This window comes from Dermacentor silvarum, chromosome 10, assembly GCF_013339745.2.
Source record: "Dermacentor silvarum isolate Dsil-2018 chromosome 10, BIME_Dsil_1.4, whole genome shotgun sequence".
NCBI lineage: Eukaryota > Metazoa > Arthropoda > Arachnida > Ixodida > Ixodidae > Dermacentor > Dermacentor silvarum.
This window is the reverse complement of record NC_051163.1, coordinates 77,699,114-77,712,136: the sequence shown is the minus strand read 5'-3', so window position 1 is coordinate 77,712,136 and position 13,023 is coordinate 77,699,114. Positions and strand designations below refer to the sequence as shown.

The window sequence follows — 13,023 nt, the reverse complement described above, 5'->3', positions numbered from 1 at the left end:
CAGCATACGCTATCCTGAAACTGTTTGTTCACCAAGCCCAAGAGATGCTTTCAGACGCCAATTAGTAGTGTTAATTGAAAACTTACTTTCACTGGTTTCTTACACCTTCAGAATCATAAAAAGCTTACAGCAGCAGAATCGATTAAGAGTTTTGAGTTCTGTAGTGAGTTTTGTCAAGTTTACAGACTGTGGACTCCATGCGAAAACTCACTGCAGAAACAAGAGATATGCGAACATCAACTATTCCATGTCTACCAGGCTTGAAAAACGCCTATCCAGACACTCTAAAATTAAAACTGGCGCAACACATTGTGAAAACCAATGAAAGAAGTGAACCCGCTACGATGACAAACTCACACGAAGGAAAATACCCAACCACCTACATTAATACTCGTTTTACTAAACAATTTGCCTTTGTAATTCAAATTCGCAACACTATTTCAGTCAGAAACATTTCAAGATGTACGGGACACGTTTTAAATATCCTTACTTTAATCAAAAGACTGAAAATTTGAGGCATTCGAATAGCACAATTATTAAAGGAATCGGACACAAATATTAGGAAATAGTCAACTTCGAATATTGAATTGAATACCAAGTATCTCCCTCTTAAGGTGAAGCTATAATCCTGCAAAGTGCACTGTTAAGTGAAAAGCGCAACTTCCTCGTATGTGCATGTGCTTAAAGAAAACCCTTCTGTCTCAAATCGTGTAAATATACAAGAAAGAGAATTCAGGCTCAAAGAGTTCTCTCACTGGCCCATGAATTCGTTATAATGTATCACTCACGTATGCAGTCCTGTTAGAACCCCCTTCAAATGCTCTTTGAAACTGCAGCTCTCACCATGGACTTTGTGTTGTTATACTGTTACACAGGCACAAGCTTGTCCGGCAGCCATAGCAAGCTGTAACACAGCACAGCTGTGCTTACGAACATACTTTACACACTCCTGAACAATCCTTTAAACTTCAAGATACGAAGCAAACATAAAAAAATTAAATTATGGGATTTTACTTGCCCACATCACGACCTGATTATGAGGCAGGCTGTAGTGGGGGACTCCGGATTGATTCTGACCACCTGGGGCTGTATAACGTGCACCCAATGCATAATAATAATAATAATAATAATAATAATAATAATAATAATAATAATAATAATAATAATAATAATAATAATAATAATAATAATAATAATAATAATAATAATAACCCTATATTTATGTCCACTGCAGGACGAAGGCCTCTCTCTGCGACTTGCAATCACCCCTGTCGTATTCTAGCTTGCGCCTACATATTTCCTAACTTCATCACCCCACCTAGTTTTCTGCCGTCCTTGACTGCGCTTCCCTTCTCATGGTATCCATTCTGTATCCCTAATGGTATCCCTACGCATTACATGGCCTGCCCAGCTCCCCTTTTTTGTTTAATGTCAATTAGAATATCGGCTATCCCCGTTTGCTCTCTGACCTACACCGCTCCCTTCCTGACTCTTAACGTTAGGCCTAACATGTTTCGTTCCATCGCTCTTTGTGCGGTCCTTAGCTTGTTCTCAAGCTTCTTTGTTAACCTCCAAGTTTCTGCCCCATATGTTAGCACAGATACAGTGCAATGATAGTGTACTTTTCTTTTCAACGACAGTGGTAAGCTCCCAGTAAAGATCTTGCGATGAATGCTGTATGCACTCCAACCCAATTTTATTCTTCTGGTAATTTCCTTCTCACGATCAGGGTATTCTGTGAGTGATTACAGTAAATGAGTGCATACATAATACATGGGCATTATTGAACTTCACCCACATCGAAATGTGACCGTCGCGGCCGGGATTTGGCCCCGCTCCCTCGGGCTTAGCAAGCAACGCAACAGCGTTGCTTCGGATCAACCACAGTTGACCTGAAGAAAATATTTCAACTGCTTGCAGCACGCCTCCCTTTCCCATGTTAGGTATACTACCTTCAAGTTTACCAGAGTATTCGAAAGTCCTACCTAACATTACATTTATGCACACACAGATCGTACAACGTGTCCCATAAGAGACGACCAGAAAGGAATGATTCGTACCACCCAGCCAATTGCGGAAACCCTGTATATCCGACATACAGCACACTACTATCATACAGAGCTGTAGCCAATGCAGGCAAGCCCCTTTGCGCATAAACAAGTGACTTGCTTAGTTATAGGAGACATATTTCCAAAGGTAACCGTCCTGTTGAGGCAGCCAGAGGTTGTCGATATGGCTGAACTGAGCGTTGTCACCTTCCCAGGTCCACACGTTGTCACCACTCTCAAAGCCACTCTGAACCATCTGGAGATGCCCTATCCACTAAGATGCATGATTTAAATTAACTTATGCAAAGCTGGTACAGTTCTTTCTGGGTTTTACGTGCCAAAACCAGTTCTGATTATGAGGCACACCGTAGTGGAGGGCTCCGGAATAATTTTGACCACCTGGAGTTCTTTAACGTGCACTACAACGCAAGCACACGGGCGTTATTGCCTTTCGCCTCCATCTAAATGCGGCCACCGCGGCCGGGATTTGATCCCGCGACCTCGTGCTGAGCAGCACAACGCCTTAGCTGACTGAGCCACCCCGGCGGGTAACAAAGCTGGTACACTAAAGGGACCCTAAACGGAAACACTAAATCAGTTTAGACTGATTAATTATTCCTTGGAAAATGTTGTGAATTTCGCGACAATGTGTGGATTATAAAAGAGGAAATGAAGGTCAACATTGTATATATATTTTTTTAGCTTTCGTGCAAAAACCTCTACGTCGGTACGTCAGTGAGACTTCACAGATTTATAAGTGCTTTATCGTATCTGGACTGATTCGGTCAGTAAAATTTCCAGAAACTTGCCATGTTCAGTCCTTGGCTCCTTTAGAATACAATGTAGTCCAATTTGCACTGATAAGCAATTACCTAGGTGCTAGTAGGCGCCGTAAACATTTATGAGGTCACGACGAGCTGCCGCGGGAACTTGAAGGCAGCATCGCCACCCATATGCCCTTCTTGCCACTTTTCTGGCTAACTAAGCATCTACTCGTTTTTGGCATTGTAGGCTGGTAATCTACTAATACATGTGAAATAATTTTTCTCTTTAGAACTAGCAGTCACGTATTATTCACTAAGTATGCGTTTATTTAAATTTGACCAAGGTTCATAGAAGTTGGAAAAGCTGGAAATGGCTATAACAGATAGTGGCACCATTGTGGACATTATAGATGAGGAACAAGAAAATACGCAATACACAGCACCTTCTTCCACCCATTTTATACTTCACAAAAAGTACACTTGTATGGGAACGCATGCATCAAGAATGTTGCACATGCGTGATTGCTCGTAATCTTATTGCATGTGCTCTGATATATTTTTTTTTCATTTGCAATTCAACGCAAGTGTTATTAAAGCGAAGCTTTCTATGTCTAACTGATTCGTCCGTGAGCGCCGAAAACGCACTGCAGGAAATCTGCGCACACAACAGAACAACAGCGCTCAACATACGTTCATAGAACATTACAATTTTCATTCGCAGTTATACCGATAAGAACAATGGGAACTGCAACGCCACGCTACCCAGACGAACTGTATATATCTGCATTGAATTACGTGCGTCACGCAATGTATTCCCGGTCGTCACTATGGGTAGGCCACGGGTGCTGCGCACGGCAGAAGAGGCTGCCGTACGCGAACGTAAGCGCAAGCGCGATCATACCCGTAAGGTCGATTCCGTGTATCGGCAACAGAGCCTCTGACCATCTACCACAGCGATCACAAGGCAATACTGTGCAAGTGTAGAGCTGTCCGTGAAAGTGTGTGTGTGCGTGTAATCAACGGCTACGTGATCTGAAATAAAAGCTATGTAACCTAACGAAATGTGTCTTCATTCAACTTCAACGTTCAAGAAATACAATCCTAAACGAGCAATGAAATTACATTTGCATCGCATCGGGTCGCCCAGCATTTCTTGGGTTCATTGCGTGGTCGTTGGCTTTGGACTTTGACTTTGATTCAGTTTGCATGGGAGAAAGCATCGCGTTCCACCATCTTTGTTCAAGAAATGGTGATTGATTTTATTTCGTGTTCTTCCCGTTCCTTGTCCGCCAGTCTGCAATAGTTCAGTGCCTGCTATGGTCAACCTAGCAGATAAAACTTACAGGCGTAACAACTGCTACAACAACATTACTAAATTGGGCTCGGAAAAAAATGAAATCAGTCCAGGTGTTGCTAATTGAGTGAAAGTACTTTTGAGCAAGCATTTTTGATCTAACTTAGTTGGAGCAATAAAAAGAACATCTCAAATGCTGCAACTATATATAACGTAAATGAAACTTGACAACACATCACCATAAAAAGCAGAGCAATTTGGCTTACAAAAGTCATTATGTGCAAATATATGTACACAGAGTAACCAGAACATGCCGGTGAGCATCTTAGTGCCAAAACAATGGCTAGTAGCATGAAATACAGCATGCATAATAAAATGCACCAAGCAAAGGATGGAAGAAGTACACGAGAACTCGGTGTTGATTTCAAATAAAGAAATACTCCTTGAAATAACAATAATTCACAACAACTTTATGGATGCAATATGCATTGCAGTAGCTTTTTTAATTGATTACTTATGAGGCATCTGAATAAGGTATTTTGCAAGAGCATAAACATAAGTACTTATACTACGTTCCCCTTCAGCTTTGGTGCTGTGTGTTTAGATTGTCATTGGCTGTACTTGAAGCTGCCACCTTAGACATGACAGTCTAAACAGACAGCACAGACAGTGCCATAGCAGAATGTGAACGTAGTAAAAGCACTTATGCTTATGCTCCTGCATAATATATTTTTCAGACGGATCACGATCCCCATTATTGGTGCAAAGATAAAGGACAGAAATGAGGGGGCATCCTGTAAACAAAATGAAAGACGGTGTTTGACATAAACTACCCCTCTTTCGCTGCCAAACAATATTGCAGCCAACTGGCCCAAACTGGCTGCTCTTCTTAAATGTTGCACTGTTTACAGGTACTACAAGCCCACTGCAGCACCACGCACTAGCATACCTGCCAACTTGCGAACATGAAAATTAGTAAAGACCCTGTGCACACGACATCGGAAGGGGCATTTTTTTAAAAGCTCGCCCTGTGCACACGCCTTTTGTTGGATACATATGCACTTCATCAACAACACTTTATCTTTACACACGGCACGCAAGGAGAAACTTGCAACAGCACAAACTGACAAGCGACATATTGGTTTTAGATCACATTCACTTCTTCAGGAACTTCACTGTTGCCGATTTTCTCTACTTCAGGAATTTGACCGAGTAAACTTGCTCAAAGCAGGTATTCCTTTGGTTTCCTCCACAATCAGAATATTTTCACAGGTATGGTCGGAGACCTGCGTGCAAAACCTTTTTGCGACCGGAATTTATTTTTCTTAAATCTTTACGAAACATTCAAAAAATTCTAGAACGAGCCCAAATTTGTATACGTCACAGAAAATTCAGGAAAGTTGCAGGTAAGCATTAGATAAATGATTCCACACCCACACACAACGAACTACTAGTGTAACTGCACACGGATTGCTCACCTCCGATGCTGAGGGTCATGGTCCCGTAACCAGTCGATGACAAAATGGTGCTCTTCAAATGTGTTCACCGTGATCAGATCGCTGTTGTAGGCCTGGCAGGCCTGCTCGGCACCATCCCGCGTCCGGGTTGGGGAGCGGTTGAACTTGTAACACGACTGACCGAAGTCCACCCATCCACGGGGACACTCCTGACCACACACGGCTAGGTAGACGACAGCAACGACAATTCCCATTAAAAAGAACCCTTGTCACGTGTGGAAATCAATGCATTAATTTCTCTTGAAAGCGGAAGTGTAGGACGCGATCACATTTCATTGCAAATTGAACCCACTAGGAACCGACGATATCACTAAAAATGTAGCATGCGAGATATAAAATGTAATTCTTTGTTAGAATACTCCTAAGTGTGACTATACACCCTCAACCTTCTGTTGCCAGAAAAGTTTTGTGTCTGATATCTTATAGGTATTGGAGAAACTCGGCGGGATAAGGCTTCAAATTGGCTTTTTGAACACTTTTCCCTTACACTTACATTGTACCACACTCTTTCACTGTACAGTTATGCTTCAGTGCTTTGTAATTTGAGATGTATTTTTGATGCATGCCATGTACAGGGGGAGAGGGGAAGAGAGCAATATTTCTTCTAAGCATACTTATCACTTTTTGACTAGGCCTTCGGACATGTGAAATAGAAGCAAATAAATCAAACATCTTCTTTTAGAGCGTGGTTGACATACGCCATACCTTCTGTAGTGAGAGCATGAGAGGGGGCCAAGTAGGTACCTCTAAAATGCTGACACCCTACACAAGCAGCATATTAGTTCCGCAATCAAGGCGCACTGATGCACGGTCCTAGGGGATTCAGTGGGTGTGTTAGCATAGCGCAAAAAAGGATGCAATCACAAAAGAAGACATGAGCATACAGATGGCACTAGCTCCTAAGTCAGCATCATGCATGGTTCACATCCCCTCGTGTGCATGTTTTGTTTTAAATGCGAAGCATTTCTTGGCGAACATTTGCTACTTTGACAGTATCTATCTATCTATCTATCTATCTATCTATCTATCTATCTATCTATCTATCTATCTATCTATCTATCTATCTATCTATCTATCTATCTATCTATCTATCTATCTATCTATCTATCTATCTATCTAGCCGCCTACGTCTCTGTGATCTCATGGTCGTTTCGTTAACTTGGTATGTACCAAAATTGGCATACTATGACAAGAGCATATTACGAACACAAATTACATGTCATGACATGAATATCATGACATGCGTGTCATGTAGGTCATGAAACAGCCGCTTACGTCATGGTGCTCTCATGGTCGCTTCGTTAACTTGGTAGGTACGAAAATTGGCATAGTATGACAGGAGTGTATGACGAACATAAGTGATTCTTTTATAAAATTCTTTTATAAAAATTCTTTTATAATCAAAATAACATCCGAGTGCAGCGGTATACTCGATCTGTTGATGAAGCGTTGATTATGACCTCTCTTTTTGTTTGTATTTTTAAATTTGCTGCAACAATTTAGGTGAAGCCATGGAATGGTGGGATCATGTTAGGCAGTTTTACACATGTGCAACGAGACATTTAGATGCTTCACTTTGCGAATGACTAGAGCCTGCTGTTGTAAGCAGTGAAATTCTATGTGCAACATTGAACAGACAAAAACACTCAGTTTAATTCTCCGCTACCATAAGCAGTGTTTCCATTCACTTGGAACTAATTCTATTACTTTACTAAGCCACACGTTATTTTTTCTACCAGTTTCATGACATATCCTGCTAAATTTCGACTAGGATATCCTGAAAGTTGCATTTGGTCTCTAATACATACTGGGTGTATACTGGGTGTCATTTGTTTATCTTATTATTTTCTTTTTTCAACACTCTTTGCAGATCCCTTCAAGTTCTCTAGCGCCGGCAAATTTCAGATATCATACACTTCTAATGGAAACTGAAGTTTGTGGTCATGGCTTAGTAGCGTCCGTCGTACGCACTCCAAAACATTTATTGCCCAGCAATATTTCCCTCTTATCAATCATGTATGACTGCTTGCCTGTTTGTTCGTTTATAGGCTTGAAATTCTGCTGAAAAACAGATGAGGACTTGTAAGTCATGCAGTTTGCGTACATTTTCGCAGAGTCACACCCACACCAAGGAAACAAAGCTAAGTGCATATTTTGTGCGGCTGTATTGTTTTTAGTGTATCCTCAATTGCATAAGGAGATATTCTTGCTTCTGCATTTTAAAGCTTATCAGTGTTTTCCCTGTAAACACGTTTACAAGTTATGCTACAGCCCAGCTATGGCGTTCTGTTGCGGGGTACGTGGTCGCGGGTTCGAATTGCGACGGTGCATTTCGATGCGGGCGCAATGCAAAAAAGAGCTGGTGCACTTAAATTTAGGTGAACGTAGTTGACGAAATTAACCCGGAGCGCTCTACAATGGCATCTCCCATCGAACCAGCGTTCGTTGCTTTAAGAATAATCAATCAATCATTTAGGAAAGTGCATCTGCACGTGCCACATCACGCAGTGCGAAAGAACACTTGTTGACTGCGCGAGTTCGCTAACCGCAATCAACCGCCAGTTAACTTCTGCGGTGCGCAAACGACTTTGTCAAACGGACCCGGCATGACCTCCATACTTTGTTTACTTGATGAGCGCAAATAGGTTTGGGCGGAGTTGATGAGCTTCCAGCGCCCCCGATAGCGGAGAGCAAACGCGCCGTCTCCCGTCGCGCGAAAGGCCTTGAGGCGATGGGAGGAGGGGCGGCGTTGCGCTCCGGCAGCAACGGCGTAGTTCTCCTTGCGCCCGGTCGCGAAATAGAGAGAGATATAGTGATCAAAAGAAGCGTGCGTCATATCCTTGTTTTGATCACTCTCCGTTTCGCTACCGGGCGCAAGGGGAACTGACGATCTCGTCTACATTTCGCGCTCGAAAGGGAGGAAAGCGGGGAGGCAGCGCAGGAGGGAGGTACGGAGGGAGGGCGGCTTCTACTCTGCCAGCAATTGCGTACTTTGCCATCACCTCCCAGGAGATGTTGACTTGGCGCAGTCGCGCGCGGCGTATCTTGAAACTCTGTCAGATTTGGCTACTTTGCACCAAATTGGCTACTTTTTGAGGCTGTCGGCGGGAAAAAATTTGCCTTGGGTACTTGGTTAATTTTGAAATAGCTTGGCTATTGTAATAATTGGACAGAAATATGTGTAGCTCGTATGATGCAGCAACTTTAGCAAATATTTAGGCCACCGTACGATTACGGCACTTCAAATCTGTTCAAGCTGGCCCATCGTCATCGTCAATCCGACGCGGGCGCTTTGATGTCATGCAAAGAATTTTGCACAAGTGACATCACAGCGTGTGCCATCTTCGCATTGACGTCAGGCTTGCTACACATTGTTGCACCACAATGTAGAAGCAAACTGGTAGCACATAAAACGCTTCATGGGTAAGCACGCCTGCTTTGGGCGGTTCTTCTGCAAGCAATGGTTAGAAACAATGTCTGATGATCTCCTAGTATAGATTCTAAGGCTGAAGTTCGGACTGCGACTGAGGAACTTGACTAGCTTCAGCTTTGACATCCCTCCAGAATGATTGCCAAAATGGAGTCGAAGATTTACACGGTAACTGCAGCTGTGATTCTGATTGTGTGATAATGTTTTAGTGTGCAGTTAATTATTTAGTCATATAACATATGCTAATCGAAGCGCTGTTAACATTAGTCATTTATACACGTTCCATATTTTTTGTATGTTCCTATATTTACTCAAAGCAGCTTTAAGCGTTGGCTGTGATAATGTCTTTACACTAACACAATAAAAGCAAATGAAACGTTTTTCCATAATGTGGCTACTTTTATGGCTTCATTTCTGTCTCCAGCCAGAGGTGGCTGCTTCTTTGGATACTTTTTGACATTTTTTGGCTACTTTTCCCATTTTAGACCTGGCAACTCTGCTTGAAAGCGGTCTGCAGAGAGAGTGATCAAAAGAAGGAAATGACGCTTGATCCTGCAACAGTCTGCAGACGGCTGATACCTTTGTGCGTGCTGTGTTCTCGCCGCTCAGTTTGCGTTGAAGCGATATCAATATGCACGAAGGTCCTTCGCTCGCTGCTGCAACCGCGCTTGCTCAAGCCAGCGTTTTGAGAGCGAGTGTCCGCGGTCATCGAGTGTGATGTGTTTACTTGTGTGCGCTGAGACTAGTTAATTGAGTTAGTAAGCGAATGTTTCCATGTTTATATGGCCGATAAAACTATACTATCCTTACTTCGTAGAGCTATCTACTAATTTGCTATCGCATTCGATGGTTCGCCTTTCTGGCGAAACTGCGACTTTCTTTTTTTCCCATTCAAAACGACACAAGTTTGAAACTCAGCTGCTAACGTGCGGACCGTGCACTTCGCCACAAAGTAGACGCGACAGGGAAGCGTCCAAGCACGCACAACGAATGCCTATTGTTTTCGCGAGTAGATTACTACGAAAAACGAAGTGTGTATACATGCATTCTAGCCCGTTGAATCAACGCTTGAGAGAGATGACACAAACGATGTCGAATAAGTACTACACGTATACTCACCACTTGCGAAGAAAAAACATAGCAGGCCGAACCTCGCCGCGTCGATGGTAGGCATCTGGGGCGCAATATAAAACATCGCCGATTAAGACTCAATCAGCCGGATCGGCTCAATGAGCGAATCGTCGGGTTACATCTGAATAGCATGCCAACATTCCTCCTGTAGCGTGGCGGACAGCCGAACGGTCACCACAAGTTAAACACGACGACACCGAGGACGACCTGGTATTGCGATTCGTTTGTGATAACACAATAGGCATGAAACGTGCGGCCACTTACGGCTGAGGCGTTCGGTGTTTTTTTGTGTCACTGTCACGCAGACGTAACTTTTCCCAAGCCGCACTCGCTCACACTCACGATCGACTACACCTCGTCAGGCAGGTCGTCTAGGGTGCCTCGATGTCCTCCTCGCCCGCCGCTCCGTACGGAGCGGCGGGCGAGGGAGGACATCGAGGCACCCTAAGGTCGTCAGGCCGTCAGCGTCCGCCAGCGGAGAACGAGGAAACAACTTTATTGCATCTCACGGAGTAAGAACGATAAAGTCGTGTTGCATCCGCAAGCGTAAAAATTCAAAATAACACCTTGCGGGTCCTGTCAGGTACGCTTGAAAGTAGAGCTGTTATTATTATTATTTTTTTTGTGATCTCATTGCCGCCTACGTTACCTGTTGTGTTACGTATCCGTTACGCGTCAGGTGCAATGTCTTTGTAATTGTTAAAAACATTCAAGCTGTTATGATGTAGTATAAACATAAGAAGAACCCATTTTAGCACTTGCCGCGTGTTTAGTTGAGCAGAGACTAAGTGCCTATTTTGAAAACCACTTGCTATGGCCGTACGTTGCCCAGGTTAGGATTAGTGACAACTAACATTCGAACGTACAGTTGTTGGACACCGCAATCAGGCATGTTGTAGCGCAAGGTTCGAGGCATGACGACAGTGAGAACTCTTGTAGAAGCAGTTGCGGACCCGATATTCCCGGGCCTGCATCTTAGCTGCAGCAGATCAAGCGCAATAGCGAGAAAGTACGGTAAGAATTAAGCTTATAAATCGCGGGGATAACGTTGTACTGAGCGGCAAACAAAAAAGCACCGATATGCATGGTCGCATGTGTCAGTGTATACCGCGCAAAGTACGCCCGCCGTCCATATATATATATATATATATATATATATATATATATATATATACTTGCATCTGACATCTCCGTGTATGCTTTTATTTATAAACACTATTTAATAATTAGCTCGCTGGTGCACAGCCAGTGCATGTGCATGCAATGTATTAAATTGAATCGCAATCCATGCTTGGATCAGCGTGAAAGGAGGCCATAAATGTGTAACTATCAGATGAAAATGCCTATGTCCAAGCAGGGTATATCATCATAAAGAGAGGGGTCACCAAATGAATAGTTCTAATGATAAGCTTTATATATCGAAGAACCAGTAGTTGCTCCAGCAGTTCATCTACAGTGGTCGACATAATTAAAGTTTTGTTGTTGAGCACTTGCTAAACGAACAAATAAAGGAGGGGTGGGGGGCGCTTTGGGAGACATGAAGGCCAAGCTCCTCTTTATTGAGTTTCGCGCGTATACGCTGCGGCCTCCATGATGTCATGGCGATGACACAAATGTCGCGCTACGTTGACGCACTTGTCCTGTTCTTCATGCAAGACCACAAAAACTAACTAATTTTCATTAATGTTTTCGAGTGCGATGCGGTCCTATATTTTTTAGGGATAAACAGTTGGCCGACGTCGGCCTTGTCTGGAACGTGGCAATGATCAATGACGTCCCAGTGATGTGATGGTACAACAATTTTAATGTGGCGTCGTCACCCTTCGGTCGATTCTGCACGCGACATGGCGGTGGTGGTGGTGGTTGTGGTGATGTTGAAGTAGGCGGGGTTAGCCTGGCATACATAGCCTGCAATTGTTCCACCTGGTCCTCCTTTGAGTTGAGACCAGGGATTTGTCACCAGGTGTCGATGAGCCCCGTGTCTCGCAGGAAGGCTATCAGCAGTATATGCGCTCTCTTCCTAGTTGTCGTGGGCCCTCCGGGGAAAACGACGCCTTCAAAGGTCCTGTGCGTAAGACCGCTCTTTTGTAGGCTGTCGGCCATCGCTTTTCTTTCTGTATCAAACTGTGGGCATAGCCAAATGAAATGTTCGATGTCGCCGATGTCACCACAGAAGGCACAGAGCGGGAAAGCGCAACGCTCAGTCTTGAATAACCAAGCTGGGGTGTACGCAGAGTTGGTTCTGACGCGGTACAACAGCATCGCTTCTTCGCGAGTAAATCCATGAGTCACACCTGCTTCGTGTGGAATCTTGTGGATCGCCCTAAAGTGAAAGCGGATTGCTTCCGTGGGGTTCTAAAAGGTTGTTTGAGCTTTCACTTTTAGGATACGTGTTAGCGCTATAGGCGTGCAAGGGCATCAGCTTTCTCGTTTCCATCAATTCCTACGTGGGATGGTACCCATTGAAACCTTACGTTAAATCCCTTGATCGTTAAGTCGTTAATCAGTGTCTCAAATTGCGTTGTGAATTTCTCTCGAGGTAGGCCACGATGTAATCTCTGTAACGCTGACTTGGAGTCCGTCAGCACCACTACAACTCGTGCAGAAAAGGCCCGTAGTTCCCGCAAAACCGCGGTAATTGCGGCGCTTTCTACTGTTGCAGAGGAAACTACGCGATCCAGGCGACCAGACCATGACACATCAAGGGAGGGCATTCAGAATTCCGCTGCACAGCTATCTGTTTGTGCGCACACCGACCCGTCTGTGCACACTTATAGATGGCTTTGAAACTCGGTGCTAAAGTAGTCCAGCACAAGAAACTTTGCTTCGGCAGTTGAAA

The 13,023-nt window shown here is 43.8% G+C and overlaps 1 protein-coding gene and 1 pseudogene across 7 annotated transcripts in view; one reads left to right on the top strand and one right to left on the bottom strand.

Annotated features, from left to right (window-relative positions):
- Window positions 1–10,527, bottom strand: part of LOC119466141 (contactin) — a 66,717-nt gene extending 56,190 nt beyond the window's left edge. For all 7 annotated transcript variants that reach the window (XM_049657192.1, XM_049657193.1, XM_049657196.1 and 4 more), the window contains exons 1-2: window positions 10,173–10,527; window positions 5,585–5,786 (exon numbers count right to left, since the gene is read on the bottom strand). In XM_049657192.1, coding sequence (XP_049513149.1) covers window positions 5,585–5,786; window positions 10,173–10,248 — 278 coding nt within the window. In that variant the 5' untranslated portion in view covers window positions 10,249–10,527. The remainder of the gene's footprint in view (window positions 1–5,584; window positions 5,787–10,172) is intronic.
- Window positions 10,528–11,098: 571 nt separating this feature from the next.
- The window catches only part of LOC119431647 (transmembrane protein 17-like), a 29,787-nt pseudogene continuing 27,862 nt past the window's right edge, over window positions 11,099–13,023 (top strand).